The following is a 20,714-nucleotide window of genomic DNA, read 5'->3' as shown; positions in this document are numbered from 1 at the left end:
GGTTAGATGTGTCTATCATCTCAAAGACAATTTATTTATGACAAAACTTGTAAAAACTCTCTTTCTAGATATCTGAAATTCACCATTCACTAAACATGGTTACTGCTCATGTTGATAATTTTTATAAAGAAAATGACATTTTTGAAGGAATCCCCCTTCTGTTTCTTCTATGATTTGACATCTGTAAGAGAATAGAAATAATAATGATGCTTAGTTTAGAGATGACATACAGGATTTGTGAATTCTTCCAGCTGACCTTGGAAAAAAAGCAACAATTAGGTTCATAAAGATAAAGACAATGAAAATGAAAATACAAAGATTAGGAATGTGGGGGATGTAAATGAGTTTTAAATGATCAGAAAAGTAGTAGTAGGAAAGGGAAGATAATTGGTTGCTTTTACTAGAAACACAATGAAAATGCTTCTTCATAGTTTAAAAGTATAGAAATTGGCTCTGGGGATGTTGTCTCTGTGCTGTGCATTTGAATACTATTAGAGATCTCTATTTTATTTTCTCTGTCTCATTCAAGAGACTATAGATAAAATAAATAGATGTAAGGCTTAGTGGGTCAGACTAGCAGCTTAAGAGGTTCCTATAGTAATTAGTTCTGTCTGGGAAAACATAGACAATCACAGCTGCCCTGTCTCTGAAGGAATTAGAGCACCGAGGAGTCATCAACAGATGCACACACTGCCCTTTCAATTCTAGCTTCCAGGAGGTAAACATCTCTGACTGCCTCTTCAAATTTTGTGTAGTTGCTGGGTCTATATGAACAAAGAGTAACTCTGGAATATGGAAGCTTCAGAAGAATGACAATGCTGGATACAGAATCAAAAGACAGAAGATCAGGTTATAGGATAACATAGGATAGAGAAAGAGATCAAATAGTATTAGTAGGATTTTAGAAACCTGGTCACAATGAAGAGGACATTATCTATCTAGTACTGAGGAAGTTAGCAATCTAAAGCAGGAGTTATGTAAAGTGGTGTGTGTGTGTGTGTGTGTGTGTGTGTGTTATGCTGTAACTTGAGGGCCAGGCTTGTTGGGGTTTCTGTTCTGCCCAGTTCCTACAGCTGGCAATTCCCAAAGAAAATCACACAGAGGTCTCAGTAAGATTATAAACTTATTGGCCCACTAGCTCAGACTTTTTATTAGTTCTTGTAGCTTATATTAACTCATTATTCTTATCTATGTTATCCACATGGCTTGGTACCTTTTTCAGTGGGGTAAGTCACATCTTGCTTCTTCCGTGATCTCGGCAAGACTGGGAGAAATGGGCTTCCTCCTTCCCAGCATTCTCCTGTTCTCGTTACCCCACCTTTATTTCCTGTCTGGTTGTCCCACCTATACTTTCTGCCTGGCCAATCCGCATTTATTTAAAACAGGATTGACAGAATACAGTCAATTCTCCTGCACCAGTGTGTGTATACTTTGCAGATAGACAAAAATCCACCTCTCTAACTCTTTGGATTCTGATGTATTAACAGTCATGCATCAAACATTTATAGACTATATAAATTTACTCAGTCCTGTAAATTTAATGATCTATGGTAAAGTTTTAGAGTCTAAGGAATTCACACTCTTGTAAGTCTGAGGGGCAGTAAGAACAGACACTCGACTTTATATTAGAAACAAAGCTCTGAAACTGTGCTTACTGTTCGCCACTGATTCATATTAGTTCAAATCCTCCTCATACTCCAATGAGATTTCACACAGGGTTATATTATTTTAGGATGAAGGAAATGAAACACAGAAAAGTAGTGAATTATTTCCTTATAGACATATAAGATTGTAAAAACCATCGTCACTTTCTCTTTCTCTTGTTTTACTTAGTTCTTTCTGGCAGAATATAGGTTACTCTGACTTCAAGTGACCAAATCTAGAGTGCTCTGAATGAGGGAGTGGGTAAGTTAAAAACTGCCAGTTACATTTGGCATCTATAAATGCAGGAATGTCAAAACAAATTTAAGAAATTATGTGTTTTAATTTAATTTTTAAAAATTTTTGAGAATTTCATTTATGAATACTATATTTGCATTATTTCTGCCCATTCTTCAACTCCTGTGACTCATTCTGTGTCTCACACCAACTGCGTTCCAATGTCATGCCTTCCTTTCCATTAATTATTGTTCCTCTCACGCACATACACACATGTTTATATATAAATACAGTCTCTTGACTTCACTTAGTGTTGTGTGATTGTATATTTGTTTAGGACTGACCACTTGAGATTGGATAACCCATCAGGGGGTTCCTTGCTGGGCAATGCTGGTTCTATTAGCTGCTATTAATTGACTGCAACTCTTCATCTAGTGTTGGCATTTTGTGAGATATCTCACACCCATGTTGGCATGTCAGCTGGTATTCCTAAAATCTTGTTTAATCAATGATACTGTTGAGATTTTTTTTGGGGGTGGAGTTCTCCATCATATATAGAATTCACAACATTACAGTAGATGTTTTTGTCCTCTGGCTCTTATAAATTTTTATTCTCTCTCTTCTGCTGTTTTCCCTAAGCATTAGTATTGTAGATGCATCAACTGAGACTGAGCACCTCATGGTTAGTTATATCTCTATATTTCAAATACTTGTCATTTTCTGTGATGGTATCTGTCTGCTTCAAAGGAGTATCTGTGATGAGTAGTGGGAATGACAATTACCAGCAAGTATAAATGAGATGTTAATAAATAAAAGCAAATCATGAATGTGTGCCTTCTATGAGATGCTAATATTGACATTTCAATGTTTTTAGCGAAAGACAGTTACTGGAATTTTGTCTTTTAATTTGAGATCAGACATGAAAACTATGGAATTTGCTCTTTCATGACTAAGCTTTACATCTATATAGTACAACTATGTGCTTTTGTCCCAGATATTTATTTTAATTTTAACCAATATTATTTCCTGTAAACTATAGAAATAATAGTCATCTTACTCAACAATGGTTTGAACAAACATATTTATACAATTTCAAATCTGCTCAATTTAATTAGAGAGTAAAGTACATATTTTGATTTATGTAGGACTGTGACTGTGAGTCACAGACTTTTTCTTTCAGTATAAAAAGGATGATGAAATAGAAGTCAATTTTGTTTTAGGCCCATTATTAACTAGAAATAAATACTAGGAGACAACCAATTAAAAAGAGACCTCCTAACACAATTGGAGAGCCTATTAAAATGAGCTTACTTGAAGCAAATTGCAGCCTGGATGCATCCCACCCATTCCCAACTGCATGTTGCAAGTTTGAGATTTCAGGTACATTCAAATGTGCCAAGCTCCTGGTTGGCAACTCCTGATGCATGCACCTCCCAAAGATGTGGGTTGCTGCTTTTATGAAGCTTTCTCTAAAGGCTATGGATGTAGTTGGCTAGAGCTCTGGGTCTGGTTCTGGGTCAAGCTGACAACAGTGACTGTGGTTCTGATTCTGACCACAGTTACCATGGTTACCATTCACTTTTGTTACAAGAGATGCTATTCTTTCTGATGTTGTTTGTGGTTTCTGTCCTGCCTGGTTCCCGTAATCATTAAGTCACAAAGAAATCACACAGAGGTCTATATTAATCATAAACTGATTGGCCCATTAGCTCAGGTTTCTTATTAACTCTTATAGATTACACTAGCCCATTATTCTTATCTGCGTTAGCCACATGGCTCAGTACCCTTTTCAGTGGAGCAGATCACATTGTGCTTCTTCTGTGTCTGGACAGGACTGCAGGACTGCTTCTCTCTTCCCATAATTCTCCTGTTCTTATTGACCTGCCTCTACTTCCTGTCTGTTGTCTGCCTATGCTTCCTGCCTGGCTACTGACCAATCAGTGTTTAGTTAAAACATAATTGACAGAATATAGACAATTGTCCTGCACGATTCTGATTTTTATTTTTATTTTTTGCTTTTTCGAGACAGAGTTTCTTTGTGGCTTTGGAGCCTGTCCCGGAACTAGCTCTTGTAGATGAGGCTGGCCTCCAACTCCCAGAGATCCTCCTGTCTCTGCCTCCTGAGTTATGGGATTAAAGGCATGCGCCACCACCGCCCGGCTACCATTCTGATTTTTAAAAATAATTCCAAATACTTTGTTTGCTGTTGAAGGAACAAGAAGAAATCTGTCCCAAGAGAGAAGACACCCAAAAGTCTGATTCAGTTTAAGCCCCCTGTAGTGTTTTTGTGTGTCACAAGAGGATTTTGATATTCATGGAAGACAGGTTGTAATTGATTCCCTTTGCCTAACCTTTTCATTTTCTGTTGCTTTCAATTTTGTGACTTTTGACCACAAACGCTTTGCTCTGGAACCACTATGCTCCCCCCTTCCCTAGAGTTCTTGTTCAACTCTATCAACTCCAAGTCACTGATTTTATTTTAAATCATCAATGACTTCAGATGTGGTGTATCTTCTGATTTATTATAAGTATAATTTTGTATGTGATTTGCTGTCATTTCAGTATTGATTTATTTTAAAAAATTCAGTTTTTAAAACTAATGTACCTCTCATAATCACTCATATTTGAAAAAAAAGAAATCTATATTTGTAAATGTATGAGTAAAGAACTAAGAATTTAATTTGTAAAAATTGAAATAAGTAATATAAACTTTATTAGAAAAGGAAGGGATCAGCCTAGGAGAACTAGTAAAACTCTGTTGTGGGTATGAATTGATTATTAGTTCCAATGAATTGGTTTGGAAAGATGGTGATAATAAATTTGACTTCAGTCTGAAGATCAAATCTCTGATCAAATGAAGGACATGATGAAGGAGAATACAGAAGCCTAAGCAATTAACCCTGAGGGGAAACATATTCTTATAATAACATGTATTCATGGAAAGAGACAGACCATGTGTTATCAAAACCGCAGGCAGAAGTTTATGATGTGACAAAAGGACCAAGTGTCTTTCTTGGACTTATTAGATAATATTTTTAAGGATAATAATTCTAAATGTCAAACATCCTTCCAATAGGTTTCATCCCTCAAAACTATGTTGGATATTTCATGGGAATACATGTGCCAGAGGTGCAAGATTCTAGATGAGATAGGATAGATCACCATGAGGAGAGCCCCAGGCTAGCTCATATCCTTGTGTCTACCCTGACCTTGCCATTCTCCAGCCATTCTCTAAAGGTTAAGAAATATTGAATGTGGGGTCTGACCAGCAGATGAATTAGTGTTGTATTATTAACAGGAACAAAAAACTGGAGGGCTATTCTCTCTTAAATCTGTTGTCTCCCATACATGTAGCAGCGATTGGAAATTCTAGAGAAAAAGAAAGGCAGTTTTTCAAAAGATATAGAGTCTTAGAAAATAAAGAATAGGCTTGTCTGAAAACCAGGCAGACTGCCTGCAGACCTCCCATCTCTCTGTCCTGCAGTCTTGTCTTGAGCACTGCAACTGAACACCAGTTGCACCCTTCCCTCACCCTGTCTACATCTCCTGTGGATTCACAAACTGTCTTCTCCTAGCCTTTCTTCCCGCAATCATCACTGTATCTCAGACCCAACTCTAGCATACACTAACTGCTAACCAAAGGGTAATAACTAGGCCGAAGACAGATCCACACCTCTCCTTCTGCTCCAGAGATCCAACCCCCCCCAGTTTCATCCCCAGTTCTGTAGCTGAAAACCTGCTGAAGTCTCCATTTCTTCTATGATTCTATGCCTAACAGTTCACAAAGACCTTTTCCTTCAAATTTCTTTCTCCAATTCATTCCAATTTCCCAACCACCAACAACAGCTGGCATTCTATGTGAACACACCAGTTCAATGGGACAGAAAAGCAGCCAAGAAATAGCTATCACACTCTTTGACAATGCAGAGAGGAAGCAAAAACCAAGGAACAAAATACATATACAACAAAAATAAATACAGAAATCAGCACATTGTCTGTTCATCATCCCAAATCCAGATGACGAGATGCACATGAAACACAATCAATAGTCAGGGCAATATGTCTTCACTACAGTTCAGCGATCCTGCTACAGCAAGCCCCAAATATTCCAACATAACCTAAACACGAAAAGATCTTAAAATAGTCCTTATGATTATGATAGAGGTTTGTAAAGAGAAAAATAAAAAAATCCCTTAAAGGAATGCAGGAAAACATAAACAAATAGTGTAGGGAAATAAACAAAACTGTTCAAGACTCGAAATTATAAATAGAATCAATAAAGAAAACCAAAACTGAGGGAGTTCTGAAAGTGAGCAATTTAGAAACTTGAACAGGAACTACAGACCAAATTTCACCAGCAGAATACAAGAGATCAAAGAGAGAATCTCAGGCATTGAAAATATGATAGTTAAAATGGACATATCCATAAAAGAAAAGGTTAAGTCTAAAAAACCCACGAAAGTCATAAAAACTCCTGACACAAAACTTCCAGGAAATATGGGACACAATGAAAATTCAAAACCTTAGAGTGATAGGAATAGAGGAAGGAGAAGAAACGCAGCTTGAAGGCCAAGAAAAAAGGTTTTCAGCAAAATCATAGAAGAAAAATTTCCTAACTTAAAGAAGGAGATGTCTATAAATGTACAAAAAACATACAGAATATCAAATAGATTGAACCAAAAAAAAAGTCCACTTACCATATAGTAAGTAAAACATCAAACATACAGCACAAAGAAAGATTAAAAACTTTAAAGGGAAAAAGACAAAGTAACATACAAAGGCAGACCTATAAGAATTACATTGGACTTCCCAATGGATACTCTAAAAACCAAAAGGGGCCTGGACAAATATGCTACAGACTCTAAGAGACCACAGATGCCAGTCCAGAGTTCTATAACCAACAAAACTTTCACTTGCTGTAGATGAAGAAAAGATATCCCATTATAAAGTCAAATAGAGTCAATAGCTCTCTATAAATAAAGCCCTTCAGAAGGTACTAGAAGGAAATCTCAAACCTAAAGAGGTGGTTAACTACACACACAAAAGCATAGAAAATAAATAACTTAACATCATTACAATCAAAAGAAGGGAACACACCCCCACAATACACTCCCACACACTCTACCACTACCACCACCAACACTACTACCACCATCACCAAAATAGCAGGAATCAACAAGAATTGGTCAATGGTTTCAGTTCCTCAACAGAAAAACACAGACAGAAGAATGCAAAAGCAGGATCCACCCCTCTACTCTATCCAAGAAACATACCTCAATATCAATGATAGACATTACCTCAGTATAAAGGGATGGACAATGATATTATTCCAAGCAAATGGTCCTAAAAAGCAAGATGGTATAGCAATTCTCATATTTAACTAATACTTTACACCAAAACTAATCAAAAGAGATAGGGAAGGACACTATATGCTCATCAAAGGAAAAATCCATCAAGTTGACATTTAAATTCTTAATATTTATGTCTCCAACACAAGAGTACCCACATTTATAAAATAAACACTACTGTAGCTTAAATTACATATTGACCCCACACACACTGATAGTGGTAAACTTCAATACACCATTCTCAACAATGAACAGGTCAACCAGACAAAAACTGAACAGATAAATAAATGCTGGACTAACTAATGTTGTAAACCAAATGGACCTAACAGATATGTACAGACATTTCAACCAAACACAAACAATATAACTTCTACTCTGCACCTTATGAAACTGTCTCCAACACTGGTCACATACTTGGATACAAAATAAGTCTCAACAGATACAAGAAAATTGAAACTACCCCCTGCATCCTGTTCACCATGATTTAAAGATTGATATAAACAACAACAGAAACAGCAGAAAGCTTACAAATTCATGGGAGCTGAATAACTCAATACTGAATGAAAAATGAATCAAGAGAGAAATAAAGAAAAATAAAAGACTTTCTACCAATTTCATGAAAATGAATACACAGCATATCTAAGCATGTAGGGCACAAAGAAAGTAATGCTGAGAGGAAAGATCATAGCATTAAGTTCGCAGCACTAACTTCATAAAGAAATTGAGAGATCTCATACTCGCAGCTTAATAGAACAGCCATAAGTTCTAGGACAAAAAGAAGTAAGCACGCTCAAGAGGAGTAAATGACAAAATATTATTAGACTAAGAGCTGATAATCAATAAAATAGAAACAGAAAAAAACAGTACAAAAATCAATGAGAAAAGAGATGGCTCTTTGAGAAAATCAACAAGATAGATAAACCATTATTCAGTGTAACTAATATCCAAATTACCAAAATCAAACATGGAAAGGCAGGGAGGACATAAGAATAGACACTGGGAAAATCCAGAAAATCAAAAGGATATGCTTTAAAAACCTATATTTAACAAATTGAAAAATCTAAAAGAAATAGCTAATTTTCACAAATTACTAATCTTAGATCAAGCAGGTTGTTGCAAGGAGAGGCCTCTTGTTCGTCCTGGTTACCTGACTAGCTTAGCCCCGAAATAATGACACAGAAATAGTACTCATTAAAACACTGCTTTTCTCCGTCTCCTTTCATCGCCTGATGAAGGGTAATATTCAGGAGGATGCCTATGTGTTTTTCTTTGGGTTCTCCTTATTTAGCTTCTCTAGGATCACTAATTATAGGTTCAATGTCCTTTGTTTATGGCTAGAAACCAAATATGAGTGAGTACATCCCATGTTCCTCTTTTTGGGTCTGGCTTACCTCACTCAGGATAGAGTTTTCTATTTCCAACCATTTGAATGCAAAATTCAAAAAGCCCTTGTTTTTTACTGCTGAGTAGTATTCTAATATGTATATATTCCATACTTTCTTCATCTATTCTTCCATTGAAGGGCATCTAGGTTGTTTCCAGGTTCTGGCTATTACAAACAATGCTGCTATGAACATCGTAGAGCATATACTTTTGTTGTATGATAAGGCCTCTCTTGGGTATATTCCCAAGAGTGGTATTGCTGGGTCCAGGGGTAAGTTGATCCCGAATTTCCTGAGAAACCGAAACACTGATTTCCAAAGTGGTTGCACGAGTTTGCATTCCCACCAGCCCACATTGGAGCACCGGACATAATTCTCAAGGTCCAAATCAGGAGCAGAAGGAGAGAGAGCACGAGCAAGGAACTCAGGACCGCAAGGAGTGCACCCGCACACTGAGACAATGGGGATGTTCTATTGGGAACTCACCAAGGCCAGCTGGCCTGGGTCTGAAAAAGCCTAGGATAAAACCAGACTCTCTGAACAGAGCGGACAATGAGGACTACTGAGAACTCAAGAGCAATGGCAATGGGTTTCTGATCCTACTGCACGTACTGGCTTTGTGGGAGCCTAGGCAGTTTTGATGCTCAACTTACTAGACCTGGATGGAGGTGGGGGTTCCTTGGACTTCCCACAGGGCAGGAAACCCTGATTGCTCTTCGGGCTGAGGAGGGAGGGGGACTTGATTGGGGGAGGGAGGGAAATGGGGGGCGGTGGTGGGGAAGAGACGGAAATCTTTAATAAATAAGTAAATAAATAAAACACTGCTTTTCTCATTAGCTCTAGTTTCTTATTGGCTAATTCTTACATCTTAATTTAAACCATTTATATTAATCTGTATATTGCCACATGGCAGTGACTTACCAGGAAAGATTCTACCTGGCCTCTATCTCTGGCAGAGGATTCATTGCTTCTCCTTGACTCTGCTTTCTTCCTCCCAGCATTCAATTCTGTTTTCCACACCTACCCAAGTTATACCCTATCAAAAGGCCAAGCCAGTTTCTTTATTCATTAACCAATGAAAGCAACACATAAACAGAAGGACCTCCCACACCAGCAGGTGATCAATTTTAATAGGCCTTAATCCCTAGTGAAACAGAAGATATCATTGAAATAATAGGGGGAAGCAGCCTAGGGCCAGATGGTTTTAGTGCAGAATTCTACCACTTACAAGGAAAAGTTAACAACACTATTCCTCAAATTATTCCACAAAATAAAAATAAAGGGAGCATTACCCAATTCATTTTATGAGGTCACAGCTACCCTGATACCTAATCCACATAAAGACTCCAGGAAGAGAACTAAAAGAATAATTTCCTGTATGAACATATATGTAAAAATAACTTAATAAAATACATGCAAATCAAACCCCAGAACACATTAAAAGAGATTCAATGCAATCCCTACCAAAATTCCATCACAACCCTTTGTAGACCTTGGAAGGACAATTATCAACCTCACATGGAAAAACAAAAATCCCAGTATATAGCTAAAACAATCCTGAACAATAAAATAACTGTGGGAGGTTCTACCATTCCCAATTTCAAGCTGTACTATAAAGCCATAGTAATAAAAGCCACATGCTATTGGCATAAAAATAGACATATTGATTAATGGAATCAAATTGAAGATCCAGATATAAATTCATATACCTGATATGAACACCTGATTTATGATAAAGGATCCAGAAACAAACCATGAAAAAAGACAACATCTTCAACAAAAGCAGTTATTGAAACATGATGTCTTCATGTAAAAGAATACAAGCAGATACATATTTATCACCTTTCACAAAACTCAAATCCAAATGGATAAAGGACCTCAATATGAAAGAAATTGAAGAAGACACCAGAAAGTGGGAAGATCTCCCATGCTCTTGCGTAGGTAGAGTTAACATAGTAAAAATGACAATTTTATCAAAAGGAATCTATAGATTCAATGCAATGCTCATCAAAATCCCAGCAAAATTCTTCACAGATCTTGAAAGAATGGTACTGAACTCTATGTAGAAAAGCAAAAATCTCAGAACAGCCAAAACACTCCTGTACAATAAAAGAACTTCTGGAGGCATCACAATCCCTGACTTCAAACTCTACCACAGAGCTACAGTACTGAAAACAGATTGGTATTGGCATAAGAACAGACAGGAGGACCAATGGAATCAAATCAAAGACCCAGATATTAACTCACACATCATTGAACACCTGATTTTTGATAAACAAACAAAAACTATTAAATGGAAAAAAACATATTTAACAAATAGTGCTGGCATAACTGGATATCAACAAGTAGAAGAATGAAAATAAGCCCATATCTATCACCATGCACAAATTTCAAGTCCAAATGGATCAAAGACCACAACATAAAGCCAGACACACTGACCCTCATAGAAGAGAAATTGGGAAGTACACTTGAATGTGTTGGCACAGGAGACCACTTCCTAAATATAAACCCAGCAGCACAGACACTGAGAGAAACAATTAATAAATGGGACCTCCTGAAACTGAAAAGCTTCTCTAAAGCAAAGGACATGGTCAAGAAGACAAAACAGCAGCCTACAAAATGGGAAAAGATCTTCACCAACCCCACATCAGATAGAGGTCTCATCTCCAAAACATACAAAGAACTCAAGAAATTGGTCATCAAAAGAGCAAATAATCCAACAACAACAACAAAAAAAATGGAGTACAGACCTAAACAGAGAACTCTCAACAGAGGAATCTAAAATGGCTGTAAGACACTTAAGGAAATGTTCAACATCCTTAGTCATCAGAGAAATGCAAATCAAAACAACTCTGATTTTGAATGGTCAAAATCAAAAACACTGATGACAATTTATGCTGGAGAGGTTGTGGAGAAAAGGGAACACTTCTGCATTGCTGGTGGGAATGCAAACTGGTACAGCCCCTTTGGATGTCAGTGTGGCAATTTTTCAGAAAATTAGGAAACAACCTTCCTCAAGACCCAGTAATACCACTTTTGGGTATATATCTAAAGGATTCTCAATTGTGCCACAAGGACATATGCTCAACTATGTTCATAGCAGCATTGTTTATTATAGCCAGAACCAGGAAACAACCTAAATGCCCCTTGACTGAAGAATGGATAAGGAAAATGTGGTACAATTACACAATGGAGTACTACACAGCAGAAAAAAATAACGACAGCTTGAATTTTGCAGGAAAATGGATGGAACTAGAAAACATATTTTTGAGTGAGGTAACCCAGACACAGAAAGACAATTATCACATGTACTCACTCATAGGTATTTTTCAAACATAAAGCAAAGAAAACCAGTCCACAAATCACAATCCCAGGGAACTTAGACAACAATATGAACCCTAAGAGAGACTTACATAGATCTAATGTACATGGGAAGTAGAAAAAGAGAAGATCTCCTAAGTAAATTTGGAGCATGGTGACTTTGGGAGAGGGTTGAAGGGGAGAGGGTTGAAGGGGGTGGGAGCAGGAAAAAATGTAGAGGTCAATAATAATCAAAAATAAATAAATAAAAGCAAGAAAGAAACTAGACACACTGATCCTGATAGATGAGAAAGTATGGAAATGCCCTGAACACATTCGCACAGGAGACAACTTTCTGAGCAAGACACCAATAGCAAAGGTACTAAGATCAATAACTAATAAATGGGATGACATGAAAGCTTATGTACAGTAACAGGCACAACGCTGCAGCTTATAGAACGGGGAAAGACTTTTGCCAACTCTACATCAGACAGAATAATAATGTACAAGTATATAAACAACTCAAGAAAGTAGATATTAAAAACAAAGTAATTTTAAAAGGCAAAACAGATCTAAACAGTGAATTCTCAAATGAGGATTCTCAAATGACTGAGAAACACTTAAAGAAGTGTTCAACACCCTTAGAACACTACTTTGAGATTTCATCTTTCACCTGTCAGAATGGCTAAGAACAATAATATAAGTGACAGCTCATGCTGACAAGGATGTGGCACAAGGGGAACACCCCTCTATTGCTGGTGGGAGTGCAAACTTGTACAGCCACCATGGAAATCAATATAGTGGTTCCTTAGAAAGATGGAAATCAATCTTTATCCTAACCGTAAGGACATTGTTCATCCATGTTCATTGAGACTTTTTTCCATAATAGTCAGAAACATCCTGGATGTTCCTCAACTGACAGAAAGATGAAGAAAATGTGGTACATTCATACAATGTATTGTTATCACTCAAATGTTACAAACAATGATATCATAAAATTTGCAGGCAGGTAAAGGGAAGTAGAAAATAATCATCCTGAGTAAGGCCTATGGTATAGGCTTATAGTAGCATTTCAATTGTATTTTAAATAAATAAAACTTTCCTGGTGATTGGGAGGGTAAAACAGCCACAGTGGTCAATCTTACAGCCAGGCAGTGGTAACACACATCTTTAATCCCAGTAGTCACTCTAGTTGCCATAGAAACTGGGCAGTGCATGTCTTTAATCCTAGTGGTGTAGGCCTTTAATCCTAGAGCTATTGAGGATTATAAAATGGGAATAAACAGCTCTCAGACAAATTCTCATTCTGAGATTCCTGGAGGCAGGATTGCCGTTTTGAATTGAAGTAGAGGTAAGAGCCAGTGGCTGGCTGTTTTGATTTTCAGATCTTCAGGCTGAACCTCAATTTCTCTCTCTGAGTTTTTATTTTTTGGTGCCCAACATGGTGCTTGAACCCATGACCCTGAGATTCAGAGTCTCATGTGCTACTGTTTGAATTAGTCAGGCAGAGCAACAAGACTAGGAGAATTCTGGGAAGAGGAAAGGCTCAGTCTGCTGTAGCCACCCAGATACAGGAAGCAAAATAAGAATGCCTCACTGGTAAAAGGTACCAAGTCACATTGCTAACATAGGCAAGAAATATGGGTTAATTTAAGTTGTAAGAGCTAGTTAATAATAAGTTTGAGCTAATAGACCAAACAGTCTGTAATTAATTTGTTTTTTGGGGGGCTGAACAGCTGTGGGACCAGATAGGACAGAAACTTCTGTCTACATAGACTAGAACCAAACACTACTGGTCTTAAAAAAAACAATAAAAATTATTCCTAGTGATATTCTGCTATACTCATAGATTGGTGCCTTGTTCAGTTGTATATCAGAGAGTCTTTTGATAGGAAGAGAGACTAAATTGAATGTCTCCACTAAATCCCTCCCCCTTATCTCAGGGAATCCAAAGGAAGAAGAGGCAAAAGATTGTAAGAGACAAAGGAGATAAAGAAAACTAGGAGAACAAGACCCTCCAAATCAACTAAGCAAGGCACATATGAACTCATATAGACTGAAACAGCGAGCACAGGGCCTGCATGGGTCTACACCAGGTTGGTTCTCTGTGTGTATACTGTAGCTCTGAGCTTAGTATTTTTATGGACCTGCTGACTATGAGAACAAGTGGGTCTCTGACTCTTGTGACTGCTTTTGGTATTCTTTTTCTCCTGTTGGATTGCCAGGTCCAAGTGTAGTATGATAGTTTTTCATTCACCTTATGATACTTTATTTTGTCTTGTTTAGTTATTATCTTTTAGAAGCCTATAATTTTTTAATGAGGAATAGAAAGGTAGTTGATCTGTAGGAGATGGGAAATGATGAAGAACTGGGAGGAATAGGGGGAGCAGAAACTGTAATCAAGATAGATTGTGTGAGAAAAGAGTGTATCCTCAGTAAAAGAATAAGAGAGAGACAGAGAGACAGAGAGACAGAGAGAAACAGAGACAGAGACATAGAGAGAGAGACAGAGAAACTAGTAATATGGATAATAGAGGGAGTGGTGGGGAGCCATCATCTTGCCCCACTGCTCTCTCCAGTGTCATTATGTGTTTGACATTTTATACACCATACATTAGACAGTTTCATTATCTTGATTTCCCTAACATTTTGCTTTGGGGATTACACATTTGCATAACCAATGGATGGTAAAATTGGAATTTTATTCTTTAATTCTTAAACCTAGTTTCTTTTTTCTACCTTAGGTTTGTTTGATCTAATATTTATGGCAAAGAAAGAAGTAGACTACTATGTTTACCCGGCCCAAACATCTTTCATCTTTCCTCTTACATTCTGTTATCCACCCATTATTAAATTAATCCACCAGTATTAAACACTGGCTTTTGGAGCCTAGGAATGGCAAGACAGACCTGAATGGTAAAACTCATCATGGCTAGACCAAATGTGTAATAAACCAAGAAAGTAAAAACAAATAAAATATTATTAAAATTTCAAAATAAGAAAAACAGACATGAGAATAGAAACAAGAAAATAAAACAAAGCAAAACCCCAAGAATACTATCAAGGTTGGAGTAAAATCTCATTTTGTTTTCAGATAAAAATCAAATCGTCCAGATATTCAGTAGTATGGAAAGCAGTGGTTAAATTTTATATGAATTATATAATAAGAATAAAAACACTAGGTGGCAATTTTCACAAACAAATGTATAAGACCTATAAAACACAAAGGGGTTATTTAATGATGAGAAAATCAAGACAAAATTCTATAAGAGTGTCATTTGACTTGAGGCATTAAGCAAACATAGCAATTGGCCAGTCATTTGGGACAGGAGGACAGAAGGCCAATGCTTTTATGACTACAACTGGAAGAATGTAACTGCCAGCTCAATCTGGAGAGGTCGTTCCAAATCTTTCCTTATTCAGTTACCCACCTTATAATGAACAGGAAGGAGATTTTACAGGGACAGCACCTGTCAGCTATGTGTCTTTAGCTTGCAGCTTGACCAACACTTATTTTCTCAAACATGAGTGTGACAAAAATCTGCCTTTCTCAGGACATCAGATTACAAGAATAAATTGAGATGATGTGTGTAAAGATACTGGGCAAATAATACAGATTGCTTAGAGGTTTGCTTTTCAATGTTTAGTGAAAGTTTAGAATATTTTTGAAAGTAGAACCTATAAATACAATATATGAGAAGGGCTTAGGGACTCATGTATAAACCAAATTATATGAAAATTTCTAAAATATATTTCATGGGCAGTAAGGGTTCATTATCTAACAAATATTTGTCATTGACTAACCTATCCTACTAGCTAATACTCAAGGAAATTGTCAAAGTGCTTGTATCCCAAACAATAAAATATGTTACTATGTTAATTTTTGAATTCTTCTGGAAGTTCCCCCCAAATATCACATGATAATTTTTTTTAGCAAAACCCTAAAAATGTATTAAGAAAAATGCTGTAGAAATATCTCAAGTCATTCTGTAAATTCTAACTTTGAAAATACCAATGACATCATGTTCTTGATGCTATAGTTTTACTGAAAAATAATAAAAATGATTTAGGATGGTTGAAGGTCATGTAAAAGGTAATTTACTCCTGAAAACATTTTACTAACTTCATTACAAAAATTTCAAATTATAGTACACATATATTCCATGGAATATGTGCCTTTAAACTCCAAAGTTGTTGCATTAAAGTATGCAAAAATCCAGCATTTAAGTATAATTAAATCTGGATATCCAAAAATCTATTACAAATGAGCATTTAAAACTATGGTGTGATAAAATATAGAATGAGGTAATCACATTTATTTAGTGCAGCTTCTACCCCAAACTCTTTCCAAGGCAAGAAGCATAAGAAAATAATAATATAACATGATTACATTCCACTTGAGAAAAGCGAAACTGGCCTCAAGAGAATATAAACATATGATGTCTAAATACCTTGATTAATTAAATTTTATTTTTGTTTTTAATTTATACTTTAAGTTTGTATTTATAAGTGGTATACCAACATTGAAATATTAATTTGATATAATTTTCTATTTTTTACTATAAGGTAATTTGATAAGAACAAGTTATATGAGGCACTAATTCAGATCTGATTATCCATGAATATGTATAGTACAAATTGTTTTTGTTTTTCTGGGTCAACATCTTCATGGGGAGGTATTGGAAGCTACACAATCTGGATAGGAAAACTTTGAGATAATTTGGTGCTTTGTGTTTTGGAAGTAGGTGTTGTGGTACTGAAAAGCAAAGTACCCATTCTGGGGCCTCTGTAAAGTAAGATTTATAGTCTCAAATTGCAAAATTGCTAGAAGAGAAAAGAAACTGTGGAAAAAATTCTCAATGAAGTTTTATTTTCTTCATATTTGTTGCTAAAGATGAAGCATAGCGGATGGGCCAGGAAAACCAGGAACTAATACATGGCTCAGGAAGGAAGGGGGATTTCTCAACAGTGGGAGAAAGAATGCTTGGTACAGAAAGCCACCACAAAATGAAACTGACATCTGGGTGAAAACCCTACGGAAGAATTCAGTTTAGTAGATCTAAATTATTATTTCTACCATCTGAATTCCAGTATTGGATTGGAGTGATGATACTTTTGGTTTATAGTCTTCTACTTGTGATCTCATGAGTGTTAGAATGAAAAAAGACCTGAAGAGTTTGGAGTGTGCATCATTCTAAAACTATACTCAAATTACATCTAGACAATCAAGATAAATAAAAATAAATAAGAAAACTATAATTCTAAAACATTTGAATGTCATGTAGGGTGATATCAAGGACAGGGGTAAACATAAGAAATGGCAAGTTTGGATTAGAATCTTGCTTAATAGATGCAGCTGTTAATATACATATAGCTTTAAGTCAGTTTCTAGACCTCAGCAGTATTGTACTTCAGATTAGATGCACTTTTGTCTTTGGCACTCTTGTTGGTCTTGTAAAATTAGGAACATTCCTGGTTTCTACCACTTGATACTCAGGAGGCTCCTTCTCACTGTAAGTTGAAACAATTGAAAATTTCTTCAGTGATTTCCAGTGTAGTAGTATTAAAGAGTTCCACAATGGTCCAGAATGGAGAATAACAAAGTTTATTTATTTGTGAATAAACTCACAGTAAGAGCAGCAGTCCGTAGTCCTCTGCATGCGCTGGGAACTGGAACCAAATCCAGCATGCTTTTCATCTGCACTTATAGTACACAAAACCATGCCCAAAAGGGGTCAGTACTTTAAAGATTATTGGCTGAAGGAGTTCCCACAACACCCCAGAATCTCCAACAGGCACAACCATCCATGGATGAGTATAAGGGGTTATACTGTTTTTCAACTTGGGGTGTCATGACTCTTTGAATGACAAAGCAGCTATAGAGTTTGGAAAGATGTGACAGTAGTTCCATTTTTGTTCTTGCAATATTAGAAACAACGAATTCTGCAGTTGGAATTGTTAAAGATCTGCTCTCGGAGTAACTGTTTTTGTGCATATATCTGATCTTGCAAAAGCCCACTTCCCAAAATAATGCCTTCTCTCTAGTATGAGCTTATCTAAGGTCACTAGAACTCAGGTCAGTTGTTCAAGTGATGCCTGTGCAGAGATGAAAACCCAGAGGAGAAAAATTTATGAATTTCTTTGTAGTGTGGTTCATGGAAACTGAAAATTTTAGTCAGGAGTCGGGTGTGAATCAATGAGTTTATGATCTGATCTTTGAAATTAAATGTAGGATTAGGATTCCAGGGTTAGATTATAGGGACCTAGGAACATGGAAAGCAGCATTGGTTAGGATGATGAATACACTAGGATCCCACATTTTTGATGTCCCTCCATGTCCTGTAGAGGATGTAGTCTTTCCCAAGCTTGTTTTAAGAACTACTCATCTTCAGAGTTTATGAATATTCTCTTAGATGGAATTTCACAAACTTTAAGTAAAATCCTTATGACAAGGTAGCCCAAAAGTAACTACAAACAACAACCAGGACACAGCAATATCTTGCTGATCAAATAATTATTTTGGTAGATTTGTACTCTGAGAAAGAACAAAGGAGAGAGGGAATACCAAGCTATGATAGGCTTCCACACCCTGCACAGTGTGTACTGGCCTCTGTTAAGCTCCACATCCTCTTTAAAATATGACGTCCTTGGAGCAGGTGTCAGTGTCACAAGTGATGTAATCTACCCTACATCAGTTTGAGGATAACCAGCTGTCTTAAAAGTCTGAGGAATACTGATAAATGTTCTAAGCTTCTTCTTTATTATGGATGTGGATGAATTTTGAAACTCCTTAATGGTAGGAATGAAAGATGGAGTTCATTGAGAGATGTATTTTTCACTCTTTGTTTAACTACACCATTTCCAGTATTCTGAAAGATAGTCTGTATCATGTATGTGGAACAATGAGTAACAATGCACATATACTATTTACCACTAAGGTAATATATGCCAGCAAATGTTTACATATGGAGGGATATAAATATGAACATTATATGGAGGAGAGTCAAAAACACACTTTATGAACATTTCTGATTTATTTGAATCTATAAAAGGATAATTTAAAATTAAGCAGAAAAAATATAAAAAGAAATAATACTTATTTAATGTTTGGGGGGATGTAATAGAAATTTTAGAGTCAAATTAGTCAAACACCCAACCATCCAAACAAGCAGCCACATCCTACATATACCGCCTAAATCCTGACCATGTTTTGACCTTCAGTAGACTCTTCAGCTCTTCAGGGTGGCCTCAGTAGGACCTGGTATATTTAAGTCTTCAATTTGGATATAATCTCTGCCTAGTTCTCATGATCATTTTAGGCTTATTTACTGTAAAATATGGATCTGACTGAAAGTTCAAAGGGTGATCAGTATTATTTTTCCCTTCATGAACCAAATATTTTAATCCACGAACAAAAGAAAATTTTAGTAGTGCATAGTAAGTCTGTGACTTTTATTTACACCTAAGAGTAAAGAGGAGGGTCATCAATAGAGCAGAAAGAAAACCCTTTCTTTAGGACCATATATGAAATCTTGATTTAATGCATAAATTGGAATATTCTTTAGCTGTGGCATAAGGGCAACAAGGAAAAATCATTACACAAAGAACTGATACTCATTCTTCTGTCTTACATCTTGGAAAGGTTAACATGACGTGACTGCTGAGGAGCCTGAGAACATGTCATCTTTCAGAGTCACAACAAACACCTTTTTGAGGGTGTAGAAGTCTCAGAATTTGAAAATTACTGAGTAATTTTGGCCACTGTGAGTAGATGCTAGGAATTATACTTTTCCCTATTTAATTTCTGTAAAGTGTCAGAAGTGCAAGGGGGGTCTTAGCTGTCAGCATCCTAAAATTACTCACCATCTTTTAACTTCCAAATTAAAGGTGAAGAAACATTAATGCATGGGAAATAAAATGGCTTACTACATTCCACAAATGCACATGTATCTCATCTACAAAGACATAAAATCTCAATTTCAGTAAAGTTTTTTATCTAAGTGAGATTTTAAAAAATAGGTTTTTTTTTATCCAAATAAAGTTATATTTTTAAAGGTGCCTCAAAAATAATACATAATTTGGTACTGAAAACAAGAGATAAGAGAAAGAATGATGATGCTCTTAATGTCTTAGTTTGCATGGCATTTGGAGGAAGGAAGGATATACAAGGCTCACATACAGATAGCATATTAGTTATACTTATAAGAGGCCCTTTCAATGCTTTTGTACTTGAATTATCAGATATATGATATCTGTAGAGATGCTGGTTAGAGGGAGTTGTAAAAGTGAAGACAGGTAGGAGAATCTGGTAATTTAGAAAGGGTACAAAATAGAAGGAGAGAGGAGGAGATGGGGGAGAGAGAAGGGGAGAGAGAAGAGAGGGAGGGACATAGACACATACAGACGGATTTTCTTACATTCTCTTCTAACCTTGCTATATAAGATACACATTGGGCGACAGATGTAATGAGTAATTTTGTGCTTGGAAACATGATTTGACTGAGAAACTTCTGTAATAGATGGTCTTTAAATGAAATGAGAGTTTACAGAGTAATGTACTCACTTTAAGCAACCATTATGGTTGTCAACAGTGACTGGAATGCAATAGTTTAGATGTTTGTTAGTTAAGTCAGGGAATGAATGGTATGCCCCAACAATTACTGGCAGTATATAAAGGGCTCAGGATAGTAGAGACATCTATACTTGAAAAATACCCTTTTGCAACCCAAGTGAATTCTCCCCTGTTGACAACATGTGTTGTAACTACTACGGAAGCTCCTGTGGCTATGGCTCTGGCTATGGCTGT

At 36.4% G+C, this 20,714-nt stretch overlaps 1 protein-coding gene across 1 annotated transcript in view; it reads left to right on the top strand.

Annotated features, from left to right (window-relative positions):
- Positions 1-20,660: 20,660 nt before the first annotated feature.
- LOC113457975 (keratin-associated protein 6-2-like) overlaps positions 20,661-20,714 on the top strand; it is a 518-nt gene continuing 464 nt past the window's right edge. The window contains exon 1 of the mRNA XM_026787826.1: positions 20,661-20,712. Coding sequence (XP_026643627.1) covers positions 20,661-20,712 — 52 coding nt within the window. The remainder of the gene's footprint in view (positions 20,713-20,714) is intronic.

The sequence above is a fragment of the Microtus ochrogaster genome, chromosome 2 (assembly GCF_000317375.1).
Source record: "Microtus ochrogaster isolate Prairie Vole_2 chromosome 2, MicOch1.0, whole genome shotgun sequence".
NCBI lineage: Eukaryota > Metazoa > Chordata > Mammalia > Rodentia > Cricetidae > Microtus > Microtus ochrogaster.
Note: the sequence above shows the minus strand (reverse complement) of the source record. Positions and strands in the feature narration are given on the sequence as shown.